General features: G+C 31.5%; 2 protein-coding genes across 2 annotated transcripts in view; one reads left to right on the forward strand and one right to left on the reverse strand.

Moving 5' to 3' along the window:
• Positions 1-1,661: 1,661 nt before the first annotated feature.
• Positions 1,662-19,276, reverse strand: LOC139496299 (NADH dehydrogenase [ubiquinone] 1 alpha subcomplex subunit 5-like). Its single transcript, XM_071284808.1, has 5 exons — positions 19,184-19,276; positions 14,295-14,339; positions 6,878-6,994; positions 5,605-5,670; positions 1,662-1,835 (listed from the first exon to the last, which is right to left on the reverse strand). Exons 1-5 carry the CDS (start codon positions 19,241-19,243, stop codon positions 1,734-1,736), a joined length of 390 nt encoding a protein of 129 aa, XP_071140909.1. The 5' UTR covers positions 19,244-19,276; the 3' UTR covers positions 1,662-1,733.
• The window catches only part of LOC139496256 (synapsin-like), a 103,296-nt gene continuing 94,760 nt past the window's right edge, over positions 19,260-27,795 (forward strand). The window contains 2 exon segments of the mRNA XM_071284755.1: positions 19,260-19,387; positions 21,884-21,975. The gene's annotated coding sequence lies outside the window, so the exon portion shown is untranslated.

Below are 27,795 nucleotides of genomic sequence, written 5' to 3' on the forward strand. Positions count from 1 at the left end.
AAAGTAATGGACAGATCAATAAATGGTCAGATAATGTGAATACAGCATACAACCCATACTTTGAAATGGGAGTATAATTATTCAGTTTGGTGTCCAAAGATGGATTCCCCAATTTGTTTACAATGTTCTTTTACCCTTAATCATAATTTCATTCTTATTGTTGCAGAAAGCTCAACATAGGGAAAGTGTTCTGGTGGCGGTGGCATCAACTTACTTTTTAAAGCTTTATAAATAAATAATTTAGAAGATTGATACCGAAACGCTTCATACTTTGTATATAGATGCCTTATTTTACAAAGTTTCCATTTGTCACGTGTCACTACTTGAAAAAAAAGTTCAGAATTTTTGTAATGTTAATTTCTCTCTTATATTAAGAAAAATAATAACTATACTTGGTATGTGTGTACTTTGCAAGGTCCTCATGTCTATCCGACAATTTTCACTTGATCTCGACCTCATTTCATGGATAAGTGAACAAGGTTAAGTTTTGGTGGTCAAGTCCATATCTCAGATACTATAAGCAATAGGTCTAACAGGATAACTTTTTGGAATTTTGAATCCTCAATGCTCTTCAACTTTGTACTTGTTTGGCTTATAACTTTTTTGATCTGTGCGTCACTGATGAGTCTTATGTAGACGAAACGCACGTCTGGTGTATTAAATTATAATCCTGGTACCTTTGATAAATATCTAGTATATTTAGTGTATGGAAGGATTGTAAGGTGTACATGTCAAACTGACAGGTGTCATCTAACCTTGACCTCATTTTCATGGTTCAGTGGTCAGAGGAGTGTTTGAGTTTTGTTCTATATTTGGACATTTGGTGTAAGGATATATTTTATGATGAACATGTCGGTCTTCATTTAATTAATTAGGTTTAATTTGACCTTGACCTCATTTTCACGGTTCATTGTTCAGTGGTGATTTTTTTGTTTTTGGTGTTTTTCTTCAACTATAAGCAATAGGTCAACTATATATGTTGTATGGAAGAATTGAAATCTGTATATGTCTGTCTGGCAGGTATCCTCTGACCTCGACCTCATTTTGATGGTTCCTTGGCCAATGTTAATGTCTGCCTGGCATGTTTCATCTGACCTTGACCTCATTTTCATGGTTCATTTGTCAATGTTTAGTTTTAGTGTTGAAGTCTGTTTCTTAGAAACTGTAAGCAATAGGTCAATTATATATAGTGTATTGAATGATTGTAAAGTGTTCATATATTCCTCGTTTGGTTTATCTGATCTTGACCTCATTTTCTTGGATTATGTTAAGTTTATTTGGTAGTTTTAGTAAAGCTTTATGACTATCAAAATAATATCAATGGTTAGTAAAGAAGGCGACCCCTTTCAGAGTGTGCACTACTGTTTTCTTGTCAATTTGTACAATGTTGTAAATGACCTATTGATAACTGCAGATAAGTAATTAACTGTTGTTTGTTATTTGGTCTTTTTTCGTTTTTTGCCATGGATTTGTCAGTTTGTTTTCAATTTGTGAGTTTGAACGTCCCTTTTGTACCTTTAGTTTATCTCTTATGTGAAACATAACAAATAACAACATTTCTAAACAATGAGTTCAATTTTTTTGGTACTTTTGTTAAAATCAAGCAGAATAACATATTCCTATTAGCATGATAGCAATTAGTCAAAGTAAGCATAAAACAATTACAGGTTAATCTAATCACTTTTATTCTTCATACAAATAACAATAAATACACAATCTAAACTTTGTGTCTATTACACTGGCCATTTCCATTGATTTTTAGGAGCTTCTTCTACTAGAGGTTCCCATGCTTTCCATGCTACCATATTCTTTGCTAAACTAAGTTCTCTTTCTGCCTGTAATTATATTATTTTTATGTTATTATTTTAACATGTATTGGAATAGCATATTTTATTCTGTCAAATTATATTATAGTCCTATCAAGTATTACACATTTTTTCAGTGCACATGAAAAAAGGCATCTGAATTTTGTTTCAACTAAATTTATAATTAACCAGACATAATTGAGATGGAGCCATCTCTGTTGCCCAGCTGAAAATAACATTTGTATTTTTGGCATAGGATATGGGGTTCAGACTAGACTTCGTGAACTTTGCCATTTCCCATGTACTCAATTTTTATGCGACAATTCTTTACTTATAAAGATATTTTTCGCTGGTATTTACTGATTATGTCAAAGTCATGTGATTTGCTATGGTGGAGTTGAACAGTAGATTTAAAGTCTAAGTTACGAACCATTTGATTTGAAGAGGTAGTCTATAGTATTTGAGAGAAAACAAGAATAGTACGCATATGCCCCACTCACACTATCATTTTCTATGTTTAGTGGACCGTGAAATTAGGGAATAAACTCTAATTTGGCATTTATATTAGAAAGATCATTACATATAGAACATGTATGCTAATTTTCAAGTTGACTGGACTTAACTCCATCAAAAACTATCTTGACCAAAAACTTTAACCTGAAATTTGCAGTATCATTTTCTATGTTCAGGGAACCGTGAAATTGGGGTCAAAACTCTAATTTGGCATTAAATTTAGAAAGATCATATCATAGGGCACATGTGTTCTAAGTTTAAAGTTGATGGACTTCAACTTCATCCAAAACTACCTTGACCAAAAACTTTAACCTGAAGCGTGACAGACAGAAGGACACTTTAACCTGAAGCGTGACAGACAGAAGGACAGACTGGAGGACGGATGGATGGACGAACGGAAGCAAAGACCTGAAAACATAATGCCCCTCTACTATCGTAAGTGGGGCATAAAAATCTGACTGATTTTTGCCGATTAAATAAAAAATCTGGCTGTATCTGGATTGGAAACAATAATCTTGTCCACTTTTTTGCCATTAGAAAAGAAAATTTCCAACAGAATTATTAAGCATCAAATAGACAATAGACAATATTTATTAGCACAGACACATTTACATTAAATGGTTATGGCATACAAAATTAAGACAATAAACTGACAATAGTTAAATTGATTATAATTATATTAGAGTGACAGTGCAGTCAAATGCCTCATTGTTATAGCAGACTGCAATTTAATAAAATTGAAATTAAGATTTTTATTAATATTTTGTATATAGGTATCCCTCAAGGATGTATAGCATGGACAGATTGAGAAAAAATGGTATTCATCCTCAATTTCTTGTCTGTTACAGGATAAGCAAATGCGTTTACTTCTTTCAGTGTTGGTATAACGCCCTCTTTCAATTGCTAGGGAATGGGCACTTAGACACAAGTTAGTTTAAATTTACTGAAAACTGATCAGTCAGTTCTGAGTTTACATGGATCAATATATGGGGGCCTTTTTCTAATTCTTTTAGTATGACAAAAGAAATTTAATTTTTCACATTTATTGATAGAACAATAATGAACATGACTGAATAAAAAATGGGCGTATTTTTTTGAGGCCGGGGTTTGCATATCTGACGGGAATGTCTGTTTCGCCGAAACTGATATATTGATTACTTTTTTCAAGACTAGACTACAACCTGACTGCTGAGTGTTGCCTTTAAGTCTCCATTTGTCGACCTTCATTCATAAATTTCAGACTCATGGTAGCCTTTGGTTAATTTGGAACCCCTCACCTCCCTTAATTTTGTTGGGTGAAACATATCAACCAAACATTTGGATAAAAATTGCTAGTTTGACTTTTTTAACTCATGTCGGTTGTATTGTAAATTTCATGGAATAGCCCGGCATATTTCTTGTTTGCAACAAGAAATCTGTGAGGTTGTGCTTACTTAACATACAACAAACAAGAATTTTCCATTTCTATTTTTTACTGACAAGTCCCACATCCATGACATCATATATATCAGTACATAGCTTTGGATCCATACTATCATTTTATGATAGACAATCAATAGGGAGAATACAGTATAAAAAATGTCCAACCCTTACACTTTACAGCAACTATAGAATATACATGCCCCATGCCAGGAACTGTTTAAAAAGTGCCAAAAAAAAAGAAGGTCCAAAAAAGGTCAAAAAAATTTCTAGAAAAAACCTACTTGAAAGAAATACTATTCTTCAAGGAATTACCTTGTTGTTTGAGGAGGATTAAAATGAAGCTTTCAACTATAACAGGAAATATAACCAGCATTTAACAAGTCTTGGCCCTCTCCCTTGTCTGACTGACAAGACTATTACTCTCATCTTGAAAAAGGTTTCATTTGAAAATGCAAATACAATAGTGCACCATTCTCAACTGTCAGATATCTTTTAACTAGCATTAGGAAGATAAATATTTCATAATTTTTTTGTTATATTTCCCATTTGTTTGTTTTTTTCATAAACTAGTGTGAATTTTACAAATGGGTTTAAACAATATCAAATAATTTGTACCTTAATAAAATTTTTGCATTATCACTTATCTGATACACCTATATATCATTCAGTGTACTAGTATTCAAGGTTATAGTTAAGTGAAATTATCAGCGATGCATTTAAAAAATATTTTTTTACCTGTATCCTTGCACGTCATAATACATTATCGTATCAAACAAATACCTAATCAGTATTCAAGGTTTTCTTTTTTTTGAGATTAAAATAAACATTCTTAACAGAACAACCAGATAACTATAGAAAGTCCTAGAATAGAGGCAGTGCATAGTTTTCCTTCTGATAAATAAGTTAATATATAGTCAGTTAAATTTTCAAATAAACTAAAATAGATTTTGTCTTTTCAATTTCAAAAAAAATTCAAATGAGGGCTTTGTAATACTCACTGATGGGGCACTATATTGTGAGATGAGGGTAATTAAATGTGAAATACAGAACAATCAATAAGAGTATAATAAAACTATCATAAAGATTTATTCCCCAGAATATGATTCCTATTTTTTTGCAATACAAATGTATCAAATTTATCAAATTGAAACTGCTTTAAGTACATATCCTTAGAAAAAGTATTAATATTTTTTGCTCTTAAATTTAGTATTAGATGGTATCATTTTGTATATACGTTTTAAGATTTCTCCAGAACTTTCATGTGAAAAACAGTTAAGAAATCTTTTTCATTTAATAACTCATATTTTTATATGCTTATAACTTAAAAATAACAAGCACATGGACCTTAATATTTGTCTATGATTTAGTTTTATTGCAAATTATCTATTTTAAGATGTCAATTATGTTGTTTACAGTAGTGAATGTCCCTTATTACATTGAACATTAATCCTTTATCATAATCACCATTATTTAAGGTCAAGATAGATATTTTGTCAAGGGTCAACTCAAGTAGGCTGTTTGTTTAATAATCATATTTTTAAGATGATGACTTTTTGAAGGAGATTTAATTGCAAAAAAACACATTAAATAATTGTTATATGGAATGTCAGGCACAAAATAAAGGGCACTCGATACAAGGTTCTAAGGGCAAGGTGCAGGGTCCAGATAAGTGTAACATTACTGGTTGTGGAAGTATTGTTTAATCATTTCCCCTAATGACTGCAAATATAATGTCTTTAGTTACATTGTAGCTAAAAATTCACTAAAAACTACATAAATATGTATAAATGAATTGAAATGTGGGGAATACAATCATGAATTAGACAAAATAAAAAAAGAAAAGAAATTTAATAAGTTGTATTACCTGTAAAACTAACTCTTCCATCTGACCTCCATTTATTTTATTTTCTGCTTGCATCATATCAGACTCCTATATAGAAAGATGAAAGGTCAACAATTAGATTTATTTTATTTCAACAAATATACGAAAATCAACTGAGGCAAATACTTTTATTGATGTTAAACTGTATTTCAAATACTGCAAGTGGAAGCTGCCATTAGGAATTTGTGTGTATTTTAATAAACATAAACAATTTGCCGTGAATATAAACATAGCACAGCATTAACTTAAGTCTATAAATGGGGAATGTGTCCATGGGACACAGATGATGCCCCCATTTACATATAATATATGGTTATAAAGGGACATAACTGAAAACCAGTAAAAGTGCAGCTACCCAAATTTGTACTTGATCTGAGTTGTGTGGTAATAAATATTGTGTATAAGTTTCATAAAATTTGGTTGAGGCAAACTTAAGTTAGAGAACGGAAGCGAAATATTCAGCAATTTTTCCATTTGTAAAGGGACACAACTCTAGAACAGTTAAAGTGACCAAAATTCAAGCATTTGTATAGATTTCATAACATTTGGTAGCAGTAAACTAAAGTTAGAGAAGGGAAACCAACTTTGAGACTTACATATACATACATACAGACGGACAAGGTTAAAACTTAATACCACCTGTCCAAATACTTAACAGTAAACAGGAAGTTGTTGAGGGAGGAATTTGAAACGCATCACATGGTATGGCTGACTTATATAAACCATGAAACCAAATTTCCGAAACCTTCGTAATGTAGTTCTTGAGAAAAATGTAAAGAAAATTTTCAATTTGGATGCCATATGTAAAATGATGTAAGTGTTTGGCAAACAGGAAGTTATTGAGTGATGAATCTAAAAATGCATCACAAGGTATAGCTGACTAAAATAAACCCTGAAACAAAATTTCAGAAATCCTTGAAATGTAGTCCTGAGAAAAATGCCACGAAAATATTCATCAGACGGATGGACAGGCAGAGGTAAAACTGTATACCCCACTTTTTACAAGGGGGTATAACCACAAAAATTAACATTGACCAATGAACCATGAAGATGAGGTAAACATGGTAAAGAACATATGAAACCTACCAGACTGATATGTACCCCTTACAATCATTTTGTACACCATATATAATTGACCCATTGCTTATAGTATCTGAATAATATAACTAATTACATATCTTTAACCTTGATCACTGATCCATTAAATAATTTAAGGTAAAGGTAAAATGCTGATACCGCAGAAGTCAATACTTACTGATTGTACGATATTCAATCTGTCTTTAACTAACTGTTCTGTGTGCTGACGGTAAGAATAAGTTTGAGGCATGGCACCACATATCTTCAAGATGTCCTTATAGATAAACTGAAGTTTCTGAAATAAAATAAATATTTATTAGAACATTTTTTAAAAAGTTCAAATAGTGCTGAAATGCTACATTTTTTGTAATAAGTGTAGCAGTAGCAAAATGATTATTACTGATGTACATGATTTAATCTATCATATCACACACTATATTGACTGACTGATTTAATCTATCATATCACACACTATATAGACTGACTGTTTAATCTATCATATCACACACTATATTGACTGACTGATTTAATCTATCATATCACACACTATATCGACTGACTGATTTAATCTATCATATCACACACTATATCGACTGACTGATTTAATCTATCATATCACACACTATATCGACTGACTGATTTAATCTATCATATCACACACTATATTGACTGACTGATTTAATCTATCATATCACACACTATACTGACTGACTGATTTAATCTATCATATCACACACTATACTGACTGACTGATTTAATCTATCATATCACACACTATATCGACTGACTGATTTAATCTATCATATCACACACTATATTGACTGACTGATTTAATCTATCATATCACACACTATATCGACTGACTGATTTAATCTATCATATCACACACTATACTGACTGACTGATTTAATCTATCATATCACACACTATATTGACTGACTGATTTAATCTATCATATCACACACTATATTGACTGACTGATTTAATCTATCATATCACACACTATATTGACTGACTGATTTAATCTATCATATCACACACTATATTGACTGATCTATCATATCACACACTATATTGACTGACTGATTTAATCAATCATATCACACACTATACTGACTGACTGATTTAATCTATCATATCACACACTATATTGACTGACTGATTTAATCTATCATATCACACACTATATAGACTGACTGTTTAATCTATCATATCACACACTATATTGACTGACTGATTTAATCTATCATATCACACACTATATCGACTGACTGATTTAATCTATCATATCACACACTATATCGACTGACTGATTTAATCTATCATATCACACACTATATTGACTGACTGATTTAATCTATCATATCACACACTATATTGACTGACTGATTTAATCTATCATATCACACACTATACTGACTGACTGATTTAATCTATCATATCACACACTATACTGACTGACTGATTTAATCTATCATATCACACACTATATCGACTGACTGATTTAATCTATCATATCACACACTATATTGACTGACTGATTTAATCTATCATATCACACACTATATCGACTGACTGATTTAATCTATCATATCACACACTATACTGACTGACTGATTTAATCTATCATATCACACACTATATTGACTGACTGATTTAATCTATCATATCACACACTATATTGACTGACTGATTTAATCTATCATATCACACACTATATTGACTGACTGATTTAATCTATCATATCACACACTATATTGACTGATCTATCATATCACACACTATATTGACTGACTGATTTAATCAATCATATCACACACTATACTGACTGACTGATTTAATCTATCATATCACACACTATATTGACTGACTGATTTAATCTATCATATCACACACTATATAGACTGACTGTTTAATCTATCATATCACACACTATATTGACTGACTGATTTAATCTATCATATCACACACTATATCGACTGACTGATTTAATCTATCATATCACACACTATATCGACTGACTGATTTAATCTATCATATCACACACTATATTGACTGACTGATTTAATCTATCATATCACACACTATATTGACTGACTGATTTAATCTATCATATCACACACTATACTGACTGACTGATTTAATCTATCATATCACACACTATATTGACTGACTGTTTAATCTATCATATCACACACTATATTGACTGACTGATTTAATCTATCATATCACACACTATATTGACTGACTGATTTAATCTATCATATCACACACTATATTGACTGATCTATCATATCACACACTATATTGACTGACTGATTTAATCAATCATATCACACACTATACTGACTGACTGATTTAATCTATCATATCACACACTATATTGACTGACTGATTTAATCACATATCACATACTATATTGACTGACTGATTTAATCTATCATATCACACACTATATTGACTGACTGATTTAATCAATCATATCACACACTATACTAACTGACTGATTTAATCTATCATATCACACACTATATTGACTGACTTATTTAATCTATCATATCACACACTATATTGACTGACTGATTTAATCTATCATATCACATACTATATTGACTGACTGATTTAATCTATCATATCACACACGACTGATTTAATCTATCATATCACACACTATGTCGACTGACTGATTTAATCTATCATATCACACACCATGTCGACTGACTGATTTAATCTATCATATCACACACCATGTCGACTGACTGATTTAATCTATCATATCACACACCATGTCGACTGACTGATTTAATCAATCATATCACACACCATGTCGACTGACTGATTTAATCTATCATATCACACACCATGTCGACTGACTGATTTAATCTATCATATCACACACCATGTCGACTGACTGATTTAATCAATCATATCACACACCATGTCGACTGACTGATTTAATCAATCATATCACACACCATGTCGACTGACTGATTTAATCAATCATATCACACACCATGTCGACTGACTGATTTAATCAATCATATCACACACCATGTCGACTGACTGATTTAATCAATCATATCACACACCATGTCGACTGACTGATTTAATCAATCATATCACACACTATATCGACTGACTGTTTAATCAATCATATCACACACTATAGTGACTGACTGATTAATCAATCATATCACACACCATGTCGACTGACTGATTTAATCAATCATATCACACACCATGTCGACTGACTGATTTAATCAATCATATCACACACCATGTCGACTGACTGATTTAATCAATCATATCACACACTATATTGACTGACTGTTTAATCAATCATATCACACACTATAGTGACTGACTGATTAATCAATCATATCACACACTATAGTGACTGACTGATTTAATCAATCATATCACACACTATAGTGACTGACTGTTTAATCAATCATATCACACTTTAGTGACTGACTGTTTAATCAATCATATCACACACTATAGTGACTGACTGATTTAATCAATCATATCACACACAATAGTGACTGACTGATTTAATCAATCATATCACACACTATAGTGACTGACTGATTTAATCAATCATATCACACACTATATTGACTGACTGATTTAATCAATCATATCACACACCATATTGACTGACTGATTTAATCAATCATATCACACACTATGTCGACTGACTGATTTAATAAATCATATCACACACTTATCACACACTATATTGACTGACTGATTTAATCAATCATATCACACACTATATTGACTGACTGATTTAATCAATCATATCACACACCATATTGACTGACTGATTTAATCAATCATATCACACACTATATTGACTGACTGATTTAATCAATCATATCACACACTATATTGACTGACTGATTTAATCAATCATATCACACACTATATTGACTGACTGTTTAATCAATCATATCACACACCATATTGACTGACTGATTTAATCAATCATATCACACACCATATTGACTGACTGATTTAATCAATCATATCACATACTATATTGACTGACTGATTTAATCAATCATATCACATACTATATTGACTGACTGATTTAATCAATCTTATCATATACTTAGAATAAATAACATATGATTTTTACTGTATGATAATAGTATTAAATTAAAGTAAATTCCATATTTTTAGAATTGGTGCTTAGCGGGCTGATATGAAAAGTTTATCACATGCTTCGAACGTTATCACATGCCTTTCCGTAACGTTATCACATGGCATTCCGGTGATACTCGGCAAATTCTGGAAAATACACCTAAATGCTACGTTTTTAGTGAAACATTACCATGAAGTGTACAAAACAATTATTTGGATACTGGAAAGTATATTGTGTAAAATAATTAAAATTTTTTTTTTTATTAAGAACAGTTTCAAACATAATTTAGAAAGTTACTTTAAAAAAAAGTTGACTTTCCAAACAGTGTTCATTATGTATGAGTCATGTATATTGTTGATTTTTTTTGTTGTTGTTCGATTCGTCTATATTAAAATATTTTTCTTCTCTGTTGAGGTATATGATAGAAAGATTTCATATCGAATGTACTAAATTTGGAGTCCAACGTCCGTGAACTTTCAGTCTTTGAACTTCTTTTTGGGAACCACGTAAAAGGATCAATATATGAATCTGTTATTTTTCTCCATTGTTGAAGCATATGATAAAAAGATCATAACATGTCATTTTTCATATCGCATGTATTATCAGCCCTCGGTCAACATCAGCCCTCGAGCCATGCGGCTCTTGGGCTGATATTGAACCTAGGGCTGATAATACATGCGATATGAAAAATGCCATGTAATAATCTGATAATATCACATACTATATTGACTGACTGATTTAATCAATCATATCACACACTATATTGACTGACTGATTTAATCAATCATATCACACACTATATTGACTGACTGATTTAATCAATCATATCACACACTATATTGACTGACTCTTTAATCAATCATATCACACTATATTGACTGACTGTTTAATCAATCATATCACACACCATATTGACTGACTGATTTAATCAATCATATCACACACCATATTGACTGACTGATTTAATCAATCATATCACATACTATATTGACTGACTGATTTAATCAATCATATCACATACTATATTGACTGACTGATTTAATCAATCTTATCATATACTTAGAATAAATAACATATGATTTTTACTGTATGATAATAGCATTAAATTAAAGTAAATTCCATATTTTTAGAATTGGTGCTTAGCGGGCTGATATGAAAAGTTTATCACATGCTTCGAACGTTATCACATGCCTTTCCGTAACGTTATCACATGGCATTCCGGTGATACTCAGCAAATTCCGGAAATACACCTAAATGCTACGTTTTTAGTGAAACATTGCCATGAAGTGTACAAAACAATTATTTGGATACTGGAAAGTATATTGTGTAAAATAATTAAATTTTTTTTTTTTATTAAGAACAGTTTCAAACATAATTTAGAAAGTTACTTTAAAAAAAAGTTGACTTTCCAAACAGTGTTCATTATGTATGAGTCATGTATATTGTTGATTTTTTTTGTTGTTGTTCGATTCGTCTATATTAAAATATTTTTCTTCTCTGTTGAGGCATATGATAGAAAGATTTCATATCGAATGTACTAAATTTGGGGTCCAACGTCCGTGAACTTTCAGTCTTTGAACTTCTTTTTGGGAACCACGTAAAAGGATCAATATATGAATCTGTTATTTTTCTCCATTGTTGAAGCATATGATAAAAAGATCATAACATGTCATTTTTCATATCGCATGTATTATCAGCCCTCGGTCAACATCAGCCCTCGAGCCATGCGGCTCTTGGGCTGATATTGAACCTAGGGCTGATAATACATGCGATATGAAAAATGCCATGTAATAATCTGATAATATCACATACTATATTGACTGACTGATTTAATCAATCATATCACACACTATAATGACTGACTGATTTAATCAATCATATCACACACTATATTGACTGACTGATTTAATCAATCATATCACACACTATATTGACTGACTCTTTAATCAATCATATCACACACTATAGTGACTGACTGATTTAATCAATCATATCACATACTATAGTGACTGACTGATTTAATCAATCATATCACACACTATAGTGACTGACTGATTTAATCAATCATATCACATACTATATTGACTGACTGATTTAATCAATCATATCACACACTATATTGACTGACTGATTTAATCAATCATATCACACACCATATTGACTGACTGATTTAATCAATCATATCACACACTATACTGACTGACTGATTTAATCAATCATATCACACACTATATTGACTGACTGATTTAATCTATCATATCACACACCATATTGACTGACTGATTTAATCAATCATATCACACACTATATTGACTGACTGATTTAATCAATCATATCACACACTATATTGACTGACTGATTCAATGCCACTTTCAGCACCATTTGATATATTATGGGATCAGATTTCATTGATGGAGAAAGTCAGCATTCCCAGATAGGCTGGGGAGAACCACTACCTTTGGTAAGAAATATGACAATCTTAAGACTATTATGATTGGAGTTGAATATACCTATCAAATGCAGGATTCAACCTCACAACATCAGTGTTGACTAGCTTGCAATACTGTAGAATAACTACATGTGCTTAGATAATAAGAAACTATAGATATTTGGTATAACTAATAAAAAAATAAGGAAATGAACTGTGAAAAAGAAAACAAGGTTAGGTGTGATCCCTGCCAAAAAGGTACATGTATGTACATTGTATATATACATTGTAGCAAAGATTGTGAATTCAAAATACATATGAATTAATTTAAATACAAAACAATACAGTTACTTCATCTTTAAATATGATCAAGTTCAAGTGAGAAATGGGCCCTTCGAAAGGAAAATCTACACCTAATTTAATTCTATTATTTCTTGTCGTAACCAATAAATTGTCATTTAAGAATAAGAAACTCCATGTTGGTTATTGAACAATTAAAAAACCCAAATAACACTTTGTAAATTTTGTATCTAAAGTGCTTTTCTAGATTTATCTTCATTAGGAAAGTGTACATGTAAATCCAAACATTGAAAGCAAAATATGTATAAATACCTAATATAGGAAAAGGGTCCTAAAAGTTTGGTCAAAGTCAGGTTAACCTAGATGCAGATACAAATGTACATTTACAACAATTCAATAAATGTATACATGTATATATTTAGTCATTATCTCAATACATTTTGTATCAAGAATTTATATACTTGCTCTTTTGCTATTTTTAGAAGGCTGAAAAAATAATTTACATTGATATATAAGTATATATATTTTGTCTCTCCATCCTTCAGCAATACAGCAAAGATAAAAATGTCATTTTGTTTAAGAATCATGAACCATGCAAAAGGCTCATAATCATTTGTTCCATCTTTTATTTCGTAACTCCATTTCAAATTGAAAAAAAGGTTTGATAAGCTAACATGAAACATAAATATTTTATTAGTATACTTCTTAATATCTTACTCTGGCTGAGGTTGGATCCACTAATAGTCCTGTTAATCCAGTACTCTGAAAAGAAATTATAAATGAATCAGTTTATAAAAGCATGTGCCAGTTACTCTTTAGGCCACAATTAAAAATATTTTGGTTTGCCCAAACCCTACCCAAAGGTTGAGACAGTGAATAGGTAGGTAGGCATTTTCTTTTTTTTTCAAAAAAAGAAATTGAAGTATCGGGTGTTTATTAGTCTTCATGCCTATCTGATTAAAAAAAAAATTCTTCAAATCAGGACAATAAAAGAATTTGAGTAGGCAGCTTTTTTCTGGGTAGGTAGGGTTTGGGCAAACAAACCTATTCTTTTTTATGACCTTATTTAGTCATCTGAACTTGAATAATATACACTGTACATGTTCTGGTACACTCCAAAATCCCAAGATTTAAAAATTAAAAGTTTTTCACAATTTATTTGTGGATACTGCAGATACCTGAAGTTTTGGGTCATCTTTAATTACTAGCTACATGTATATATATAGCTTAAAATTGAGAATGGAAATGGGGAATGTGTCAAAGAGACAACAACCCGCCCAAATAAAAAACAACAGCAGAGGGTCACCAACAGGTCTTCAATGTAGCGAGAAATTCCCGCACCCGGAGGCGTCCTTCAGCTGGCCCCTAAACAAATATATACTAGTCCAGTGATAATGAACGCCATACTAATTTCCAAATTGTACACAAGAAACTAAAATTAAAATAATACAAGACTAACAAAGGCCAGAGGCTCCTGACTTGGGACAGGCGCAAAAATGCGGCGGGGTTAAACATGTTTGTGAGATCTCAACCCTCCCCCTATACCTCTAACCAATGTAGTAAAGTAAACGCATAACAATACGCACATTAAAATTCAGTTCAAGAGAAATCCGAGTCTGATGTCAGAAGATGTAACCAAAGAAAATAAACAAAATGACAATAATACATAAATAACAACAGACTACTAGCAGTTAACTGACATGCCAGCTCCAGACTTCAACTAAACTGACTGAAAGATTATGATTTCTTACATGTTCAAGAAAAACAATGATAATTTTTTTTAAAATCAAGCTGTGATGCTGTGAAAATGAAAGTCACAGTAAAATGTACTTGCAGGCACTGAGGGGGAAAAATTTGCATTCATCAGGAATTGAAATGGAAAGGTTAAACATTGCATTGTATATATATTATTTAAGCAAAGAAATATAATTATGCAATATTTTGAAATGGGTTATCTTTCTTAGTCCACATTTGAAGGTAAAAGCAGTTTAATTCATAATCTACATGTATGACATACTGCCTGCAACTAGGTAAGTTTTCAAGAAAATACTTTTCTTCACAAGTACATGTACCAACATTGTATGGTGATAACACTTACATGTACACATCATATTGTAACTAGTCTATCTGAGTATATATTATACATGTATGGGCATGAATAGGATCTACAAACATGTAAAGAATTTACATCCATTTTACTATGCTTATTTACTCACAAACACAGATACAGATCTAGAAAAGGCTTACAATACAGCTAAATATCGCTAACCAGATACATGTATTTTTAATGACAATAGGGATGCAATGGCTCTGATTGCAATCTTATTCTTGACCCCAAAAAGCAAGCTCCTGTAACATTTGGAGTGCCCCATGCCAGGAACAGTCCTGGGAGTGAAACTATTAGTACCCAGTTATTTACTACAATTGTATTTCTATAAATGACCTACCATCTAAAGTCTACATAGTCTTGAACTAGACTAATTGCAGAAGATTGCCTCTTGAGGGCTCGCAAGATATTACAAAAAGCTCATGACCAACTGCAATATTGGGAGAAAGACTGGATGATGAGCTGCAACCCAGAAAAATGTGAAGTCATCCGCATAATCTACTAGCAGAAAATAACTGACGACAACTATTCCATTCATGGCCATGTTTTACAAATAACAGATTGGGCGAACTACTTAAGCTTTACAATTGACAGTAAGATCATGAAAAAGGTAAAACAACTCCTTGGGATTCTTGAGAAGAAACATAACCAGTTACCCAAAAACATCAAAGAAACAAGCTACAAGACACTAGTTCACCCACAGATTGAATACTTCGGTTCAACCAAACAACATATGACAGCCATTGAATCTATACATTCATCATTATGACTACAGGAGAGATAGCAGTGTAACAGCAATGTTCCAACAACTACAGTCATTAAGATACAAGTCCCACTGCATCATGATATTTTGTGTCTTCAACCAACTGATCAAAATACCATCACTATCGCTACATGTGGTTTACCTGACAACCAATGGACACACATAGAAATTTCAGCAAGTAGCTCATACCACATACAGCTACCAGGACTCATTCTTCCCCGCTGGTATAGTTCTTTTGAAACTCAAGTTGTTCAAGGAGAGAATAAGCATGTACACTTCTAAGGACCAACTTGTTTTTAAACCTGCTTTTCGTCTGTCTCAAATTAAATGACTCAGATTTAAACTGTGCATAGTCTGATTGTTTGATAATACTCCACAGGAGCCGAGCACAGTAAAGAAAAGAAAAGACGGAGAATATCAAGCACAATCCCTCCTGTTAGATGTTTAGTATTACCCATCATAAAATATATGAGAACATAACCCATATCATGTCAACAACTGCTTACAATGAAAATGATGTCATATATAAAATTCCTAAATTAGGCACCAAAATCTGATATGTTTCAGTAATTCAGATACTCTACATGTATACCAGAAATTATGCTGCAACCAAGGGTCCGGAAACGGTCATATATGCCAGTCTTGACCTAAACTGAAAGTATTTTGTCCTAAATGAGTAATTGGGATTTAGGACAAATTTCATTTTTTTTACAGAAATAATTTCGGTCTTCAATGTCATTTCGTTGAGATCGAGTTTCTAACATTGTCTAAATCGCCATTTTGAACTTATTTTTTGTTTGTTATCCTTTTCCTGTAATAAAACTGCCACTCCAGTAAAGTGTTATAATCCTGAGGGCCCTCCTAATAACTATAGTAATGCCTCTGGGAAATATTGGCTAATGATCGCTAATCTCTTTACCTGTGTTTTTAATTAATTTTTTTATTGATCACGAGCTCAGAACTAATAATTTAAAGAAATTAAAAGTTCATAACAACTGTCTGCATTATTTTATTACTTTTCTCAGCTTAGACAATTGTCAATTCTGATTTAAAATTAAATTAAAATTAAATTAATTTCAGAGAACAAAATATTGTTTCACTACAAACACACATGCTTTGTTTACTAATACGCATGCTTGAAATTCTATTCCGCAAATTAGACACTAAATCGTAAATTCAAAATGATTTCATGCTAAATTAAACAAGTCCAACTATTATAATTAATATTCAAACACTATTAAAGGTAAAACAGTTAAAAAGCCGACGATTTCCTGTGAATTTAAACAAAACTTATCCCGGAAATGAGTCCGGAATTGGTCGTTTTACTATTGTCGTAAAACATCCGGTTATAATTTTGGCTTCCAAATCGAAAGAAACGTAAGCGAAGTTTGATAAATTTATCGTTTTGAGTCATTAAAATCATTTCATTTTTAAACTGTTGCCTTCCTTTTATTGCTCAAGATCGATTTTAAGGAAAATGGTAGGGAAATTTCTGAAGTAAATGCGATGCAACAGTTAAACAAGTTCGTTAATGCTACGAGTATGACTGTATGAGCATACACACAATCTTTGTTTGAAAAAGGGCACCAACTTTAAGTTATCCAAAATGACCGAAATTAGGTGAAACAATTTCCGGATCCTTGGCTGCAACATATTTTTACTATAAATGTTTATACATACACTGTCATGACTGTATGATGTACATGAGATATAAAGTTTTCCGAAGTTTTGTGAATTTCGTCCCCTTTCACAGGTAAAGTAGGATTAAATAGTGTCCCCCATGAAATGATGTCCCATGGACAAAATTTCACAGATATAACCTATGAAATTTGGTCCAGGACATAATTTTATTATAGAATATTGTCCCCTTCTATGTAAAAGTGTCCCTTGACAAGAGATTCTATTGTGACCTTCGTTGGACATTTTTTCATAATGAAATCATGATGTTTTAACATCTTTGAATTACAAGTTTTAATGTTTTCTCTTGTGTTTTTTTTGTCAACATGTATATAATACATTTCATTGCTTTTAATTTGAAACTGCTTTACCTTCCTTCTAAATGATCTTCTATCATTATTTTCAAACTCTGGAGGGTATTGATCATCACACAGAAAGTCATATAGCTGTTTATATTCACCACTTTCCATTTTTGTTTACATCTGTGTTGTCTTTATTTAAATTTCAATTATGATTTAACTAATTGATTAAAACATTTCAATGATTGCTAAATTATTTCCCTTCTTTAGGGACAGAAAAAAATAGCTACACTATGAAATATTGTCTTTTGTGACATATTTTTATAAAACATCCATGAAATTATGTGCAAGTACTAGGGACAATTTTTCACCTAGGGGGACACGATTTTATAGTTAAAAAATGTGATATTCTGTCCCATGAACAAAATTTCACAGATGAACTGTGAAATAATGTTCTAGAGGACACAATTTCATGGGACACTTTTTTGGCTTACAGTTTTGTTAAAACCTCTTAATATGCTAGTTTTTGTAAGTGTACGTTTAGATGTTTCCAAATGTTTGACAAAATAAGAAAATATTAAATAACTTCTCAAGGACACATCTTTCTGCTTCAAATAAATGGACTTTTACGTTTAGTCAAGTCATTATATTTTTCCTTGTAAATTCGAGTCAAAAATGAGAGTCTCTATCAGACAAGGTATATATAAAAAATAATTCAATGTACAATCATTGCTTATCGCCTAAACTACATATAATTTACTTTTTTCAGGTAGCCTGCCATTTCTACCGGAAGTTTATATATTTCGGAACATCTCAGCATTTTTCTATCTTTTCACGGTTTTCCCGCCATATTAATGATTTTGATCAACAACTTTCTTACCGACGTACAATACTCAGTTACTACGAACTGTCATCTAGAATTAACCACTTGAACCGACTATGGAAGAAATAAGCAAACAAAATAGTAATAACCAATTTACTGATGAAAATCATTAGTCAGAAAAATGCTCACAATTTAACAATGGGAACAAACTGCACTACGTAGTGACAGAGACATGTATACTGTATTTATATGTCTCTGGTATTGACTATTGTTTATTCTTCAAGGGCAAATCGAGTAACTCGATGTCTGATGTCATTATCCCATTGCCATTCTCAATTTATTAAATATTAGTGAAGACCTTTCTTTGAGAATGGCAATGGGGAATATGACAAGAAACAACAACCTAACCAAAGAGCAGATAACAGCTGAAGGCCATTATTGGGTCTTCAATGCAGCGAGAAAATAGATTAATGAAGACCTTTCTTCTTTGTTAAAGAACAGTCTCAAATACCTGGCCATTAAAGTCTTTGATCAATTTACAATATAGGAATAAGAAAATGAGGTTAATGATTGCCCAATGAGACAACTCTTCAAAAGAGACCAAATGACACAGAAACTAAGTTCCTTTTTGTTAACACTATTTTTTATACGACCCCAAAAAAATTTTGGGTTCGTATAATGGTATGATGTCGTCGTCTGCGTCGTCAGCGTTGTCTGCGTTGTTGTCGTCCGAAGACACTTTGGTTTCCCGATAATAACTTTAGTTTAAGTGAATAGATCTTAATGATTTTTTTTCAGAAGGTTCAATACCACAAAATGAAGGTTGGGATTTATTTTGGGGATGATGGTCCAAACCGTTTAGGAATTAGGGGCCCAAAAGGGGCCAAAACAAGCATTTTTCTAGTTTCAGGATAATAACTTGTTTACCAGTATTTCAATTGCTCTGAAAGTATACTGCAATGTTTAAAATCACAAGTAGAAGGTTTGGATTCATTTAAGGGGTTATGGGGCCAAAGTTTAGGAATTAAGGGCCAAAAAGAAGCATGTTTCTAGTTTCCAAACAATCATGACAATAACTTGTGTTTAAGTGTATGGATCTCTCTGAAATTGTACTACAAGGTTCAATATTACAAAGGAAAGCATGGTATTGAGTTTAAGGGTTATTTCTCCAAGGGGGAGGTTTCAATAAATTGGGGGGCGGGGGTCTCAGTTTACCATTTTTTTAAGGGATTTTTTTTTTTTTTTTTTCAACATTTTTCAAATTTTGAAAAGTTTCAATAATAAATATTCAATTGCACAGTATTGTGCAATAGATGTGTTAGATCTTGAGCCACATTAATTAATTGTGGCAAAAATCTATATTATGTCAAAAATTTGATCACATTCAAAATTCAGACAGTATCGAGCTTGAATATTGTGACCAAATTTGCCCCAACTGTTCAGGGTTCGACCACTGGGGTCGTATAAAGCTACGCCCTGCGGAGCACCTGGTTAAAATAATTTTATCTCTTTTCTGTGATGTAAAATCATTGTAAAATTTAAAGGGGCACTAGCTATAAGATATATAAAAAGTCTAAAGTTTGATTTTTTTTGTTCAATCAATAATGAAAGTGAAATAACAATTCGCTTTTTGCAGCCAAAAAGGTTCAATTTTGTCAAATTACGCTAAAAAACATTGATAATTAGTTATTCACTTGCAAGTGAATGAGTCAACCTCTTTAAATCCGTATTCATGTGAACTTCAATTTAACCTCTTGCTAGAGATTGACAACACATGCATTGTACGTGTACTTGGTTATTTAAAGAAAAAGAATGTCAACAATGAAAGTGAAACTACAGTAATTCATTTGATTACTAATTCGATGCACATAAAATCATTCTTATACGATTAAAAGCAATGAGAAACATCTATTTTTAATCTATAAAATAAAATCAAACAGACCTATAAAAATCCAATTGCACATATTGGTTTAATCTATTCATATCTTTATTTATGTTTACATCGCTTATATGGTCATCTGAGGTCAAATTGAGAGTTAATTAGATGGCGTCTGGACTAAAATACACTCGAAACGAACCTATATATTATCTACCCCATGCTCTGTAAACTGTTTATTTTAGACTTTTGATAATTTAGATAAATGTTTTACATTGTTATAAATCAAATATGAGAACTTGAGTCAAATTGTTGACCATGAATTTGACAGCTGGTGCCCCTTTAAATTTTATAATCAGTATAGTGTTAATGTTTTGTTAAATTTAAAAAAAAAAAAATTTATAAGATATTTGTTTATTTATTTTAAAAAAAATTCGTTTACTTATTTGTTTAAACAACTAATTATTTAAGGAAATTATGTTATTGTTATTGGAGAACTGCATTTTGTTACCGTGATTGAAACATTAACAGAAATATTTTATGGCACATATATTGATTGCAAATAACCGAAATTTTGTGCTTAAATTGTTTGAAATTGTTTTCTAAATTTCCAATATTGATTGATACTATTTACTGGTTATTTTTATATAATTCTATATCACACATTAGATCAATTTTACTTTACAATACCTCATTAAATAATAACTAATAATCAATGGGACATATTATTGATCTTTTTGTCTTGTTTTCCCTTTCTTTAGGATATGGAATAATCCAGCCAGCTTCCTGCAGGCTTACAGTACAAATTCCTGGATACCTTTATTGATATCCAAAACCATGCCATATTATACATGTAAGTAAAACAATATGCTACACATTTGCTACAAAGCACCTAAAAATAAGGTGCAATTTTATTTTGTCATTTATGCATAAAAAAATCCCAAAATATGCATTATTTTTTGTAAACATTAGAAAAAGAGTGTTTTTAATTATTTATTTATGTAAATTGTTGATAGCAGATGTAATATCAGGATGAAAATTAGAAATTCTACAAGGAAATCAATGATTCACCTTAAATGATATTATGACAGACTATTACTGCATATTCAGATGGTATTGGTAAAAATCTATGAATTCTATTGATGAAACTATGGCATGATACTTTATAAGATTGCAGACATTGATCTATACCAATATTCTATGAGAACTTGTTTCTGCTATTCAATTATTAAGATTTATGAGACCAATAATAATGGTATGACATGATAACTATTATGTTATTATTTTAACATGCAATTTATATGTTGTTGTTTTTATAATTTATTTTATTTTTATTTTTTACTATAAGTACCCATGTTATGCATATGAATCATGAAATATTTATGGTAATTCTTAAAATTAAAATTATATTATTGAGTAATTGTTCAAATTAAACAAAATAAAATAATATTTGAAATATATTGTAAAATAACTTTTTTATTGAAAAATCTTTACAAGAAATCCCGTCACTTATCTTGGCAAAAGTCTTTTTTGTTATTTCAAATCAAATCAGATGTCACAACACCGATTATTTACCAATCAGCACAGGATATTTTAGCCAACTATAAAAACATTTTAAAGGTAAAAAATAAACAGATTCAGAAGGGGGGCTGGGGGGCCCCGGGCCCACCCTTTTGTGGGAAAATTTTGTTGATTATATAGGGAATAACAGAAGCATGACTGAAGTGGGCCAGGCCCCCTCCCTTAAGTCAGTCAGCGGGCCCTACTTATGGAAAGGTCTGGATCCGCCACTGTTAATTTATTGGGCCATTACAGACTTTCTCAACCATTATTACAGACCTTGGATATATAACAGGGCCATTATAAAAACACTGCATGCATACTATAATAGCTCACTCTTGACATGCATATAGTTGTTTTTGGCTTGAAAAACCTTTGCAACTCCATTTCACTTTTACATTCCAAATGGACAAGGTTGCATACCGGTACCTTTAACTTCTTTTTTCAAGAAATTTTATCAGTGGATTTATATAAAACCATTCTTTGATAACTTAAGGTTTTGAGGGCTTCAAAATTCATTAAACAATCAAAAGGGGTTTGTTACTATTTGCCTGGTTTACTTTCCATAAGAACTCAGAGACAACCTCAGGTTTGTATGGATATTAAACCCAGCAAATAGTAACCCCCCCCCCCCCCCCCCCATGTGAACAATCCAAACAATTGTAAGAAGGGTCCTTTCTGGACATTTCAGGGATTTCAAGTTGAAAAGAATATATTTGTATATATATGAGTGAGAGATAAAATGGGACTATCTTTATAAAGTTTTTCTTACAAAGTTTTTCTATTTTTCACGAAGATTTTTGAGAAGTATTACAGTAGCTTCTTAATTTAAACCATAATTAAGGAAACATAGAGTGTAGGTTCATTTTGTGAGATAGTTCATTTGTTTTAACAAGCATAATGTTGAAAAAGATTTGTTGCTGACACATATCCTTTATATTTCTGGCCAAAAAACCCAAGGGAATGTGCATTCTTAATTTTTATGTATTATTGAATATGGGGGAACAGTTATTTTGATTATTATGACACCATTATAAGTCTTACTATTTTTGTCATAATGTCATCAGTTTATTTCAGTGGCGGATCCAGAAATTTTCATAAGTGGGGGCCCACTGACTGACCTAAGAGGGGCCCCGCTCCAGTCAGGCTTCAGTGATTCCCTATATAAGCAACCAATTTTTTTTCCAAAAAGGGGGGGGGGGGCCTGTTTACCCCCCCCCCCCTAAATCCGCCTCTGTATTTTTCCACTCAATAATTTGAATGTCACTTTGGTATCTGGAGCCTCTTTTTGAAAATTAGTTGGAAATATAAGGGCCTAATGAATCTTACTCCTTTTAAACCTGGCTCTTACTTCCCACAAATATCATTCAACGTTTGCCAATTTTAATAATTTGAACAGGTTTTGGTTTATTATACCTCAAGACATCACCTAGCAACAGATGCAATGTCACAAGAAATTATCAATTTGTTGATTCATCTGGCCAAGGCCTCACTAAATTAATTTGTTGCTTATGGATTTTTCCCCCTAAAAATATGGACAACATGGACCAAATTTATTTGAAACAGTTTATAAAAACAAATAGTTCAAGAACTTGAATGATTTTTTGTGCTTTAATTGAATGATAGATCGAACATTTACAATGTTTTCTGTTTTCAACCTAAAATACCAAAATTAAAGCAATACAGCCATAGATTCTTTACAATATTGGGAAGAAAATAAAAAACTTCAGTGGGCATTAAGTTATGACAAATCAGAAAATTTATCTTTATTGTCATTCAAAATAAGTTTGGAAAATAATATAAAATGTGTTCTGTACAAATAATGGGAAATTTAATATGCTTGATTCAATGAAAGAGAAAACTGGAAAAGTTAATGGAAACTTAATGACAATGCAGATAATTCAAATTTGATTCGACTGATGGTAATACATCTTTTATGCAATTTTCCCAGTGTTTGGTAATGTTCCAATACCCAGGAAGGATTGATGTTAAGTGTAACTTGAAAATCCTAGAGCTAATATTTACCTGTAAAAACCAGCATTTTTCAAAACACATTTCTAATTCTATGGTACCTTTAAGATAAGAAAATGTTGATCAATGTGATTTGTGTGTATGCAATATGAATACAATGAATACAATGATGAGCTGTAATGCTCAAAGTTAATAAAGAATTCAAATTTGAATTTGAATGTTTTTTCTTTAATAGTATTCACAGTTGAAATTGAGCAAGGAGCCCAGTGCATGCAGTGTATGACTCTAATACTATAGTATTACAGTGACTTGACTGTAAGTGTTGCTATCCACCAATTGCAATTCATTCAAAATTTTGACCAAATTGCAATTTGTTTTATTAAACCAAATTGTTCAACTGGTCAGAAATTTGAACCAACTGCTGTAGAAAACCACACTTTCACATTTTGACTGAACAATTTGTTCAATATTCTGACCATTTGAACAATTTGATTTTATAAAACAAATTGCAATTTGGTCAAAATTTTGAATGAGTTGCAATTGGTGGATAGCAACACTAACAGTCAAGTCACTGTAATGAATGGGTGTTTTTATAATGGCCCTGTTATATGTCCAAGGTCTGTGATAATGGTTGAGGAAGTCTGTAATGGCCCGAGGCAACACTGAGGGCTATTACAGACATCTGAGGCCATTATTACTGACCGAGGACATATAACTGGGCCATTTTAAAAACACCCATTTCTTAATACATTGATTAACCAACTGAACAAAAGTGTATGTGTTGCTGCCAACTTGATGTACTCTCCACTCTTTTAATGACAGTTTAGTTTGAAAAATAATTTGTACTTCACCGTAATAAAGCTTTTAATATATATACCAAATATCCAAGATTTTAAGTTGACAGAAGTTATGTGTTGGAAAACAGGATTAATAGTGATCCCTATGTATGGTTCCTCTAATGTTGGTTGCTAATGCACTAAATTAAATGAAATACAAAAAAGTCTTGTAATTATATTATTTTAAAAACATAATTAAATTTAATAAAACATTAACAAATATTATATTAAATTTGAACATTTTTGGTTTGAAAATGTCATCTATTCCTGTGAGGATTAAAATTTCTTTTTCCTGAAAAAATGTTAATGTTTACAGTTCCACCAGTTACAGAAGCACAGATATTAACACTGTTTTTCTGTAATGGCCCTGTGTTAATGCCCAGTTTGTCTGTATTAAGCCCAGTTAGGGTTTTTGATAAACAGTCATTTTTGGCAATAATGTACTTAGTTGGTTAATAAACTAAAATAAAAAAAAACTTATGAATAGTAGTTACCTTTCTAGTAAGTCTGAACAATTAGATTATGTTTTGCCATGTATTTCTACATTTGAGGTTTGGTTTATTTGTTAAAAAGATATTGAAGATAATTTTCTGTACCGTAATTGTCAAAAGCAATTTATTTCATTTACTGAATATTCTCTGCATGCAACATTGGAACATTATTCTTTTCTTATTTTGGAAATTCTTTTGATTATTACTCAGATGACTTCAGTACAATCAATATCTGATTGTGTAGCATTGGTGAACATTTTTTTTTGTGTTTTTGTTGTTTTTCTATTTGGTGTTCCTTTGGCTTTTGAATACTGTTTTGGTGTTTTCTGTCTTTTAATTGATCGTTATCTTGACAAAAAACTGCATATATCAATATATGAACTACTGTTTTTCATTTGAAGAAATCCCAGTTGAAATAAGATAAGTAATACGAAGTCAATTGTTTCTTAGTTTTATGCACATGAATAATAAAGCAGAAATAAAAAAAAATACATTGTAACATGTTATGCAATGGGATATATTGATTTTGTGTTTTGGAATTGTTTGGACTCTTTTTGTCCATCATACTTTAACCCTTTCACCGATTGCTGCCCAGACAGAAGCTACTCTGAGACGATGGCTTCCCTGGCTACTATTGCTCAAGTGGGAGATCTTCATAATAAATGTCAATAAATACTTGTTTGTAGTTATTTGTGTATTTATTTCATTCACTAACACCATGTTCACAGTTTTATTCATGTTTTGATAATTTTTTCCTCTTAAATTATTCAAATTTTTAAATTTTCGACATTTATCTAGGTGAAATTCTCAAAATTCTTCTCTTAGACCCCAAATCGTAATTTTTTAACCCAAAACGGCCAATTTTTGAAAATTTTTATGAGGCTGTACAAATTCCTCACACTGAACGATGTCCATTCCAAGTGTGTTGTACATAAAACGACATTTTATGTCAAAAAAGTATACTAGTTTGGCTTCAATTCTTCCATATTCTTTCAAAAAAAATGTTCCCTCATTTCAAATTCTCGTAATTTCCGTAAATTTCATCTGATTTTGACAAGGTTTTCAACAAACGGAAGCGCCATGTTTACACTTTCATCCGGGTATTCATCAAAGAAAGATAACTCATGTTTGCACTGTTTTGAGCGGGAAATATAAAACATGTATTCCATTGTATTCTGATCCCGGTAAAACGGGACTCGTCGTCAGCTGTCTGAAGCGTGAATCCCGGTAAACCGGGACTCATCGGAGAAAGGGTTAAGAAGAAAATTTCTGATTAAATTCTGAAAGATGTACATGATGTATAGCTGCTTTCACCTTGTTGTGCTTGTCATGGTTGAACGTGTGTTGTCCTTTATATTTGTTGATTTGTGTTTTGTTTTTCCCATCATATTCTTGTATTCATTAGAAAGAAGTCTATAGACATGATTCAGAAACTATAGGGCAAATAACAAATATAAAAAAAAAAGTTAGGGGGAGGGGGTGTAGGAGGGGTCCTCATCCCGGAATCCCTGGCTTAAAAAAACAAAATACAGAGGTCCTGAATTTAAATAAATTTATATCCAGACATCCCGAAATTCGAAAAAAAGAATTCCCGGATCTCGAAAAGGTAAATCTCGAAATTCCCGAGCTTAAAAACACTCGATCCTGGAGTCCTAATAAAGTCCCTATCCCCCCTCAGTTATGTATAATATTTCCAACATTTCTAATATATATATATATATATATATATATATATATATATATATATATATATATATATATATAAATGTATTTCAATTTCCTGCTGTTTCTATATAAAGTATTTTCAAGTGGTAT

Source organism: Mytilus edulis, chromosome 1 (assembly GCF_963676685.1).
Source record: "Mytilus edulis chromosome 1, xbMytEdul2.2, whole genome shotgun sequence".
NCBI classification, from domain to species: Eukaryota; Metazoa; Mollusca; class Bivalvia; order Mytilida; family Mytilidae; genus Mytilus; species Mytilus edulis.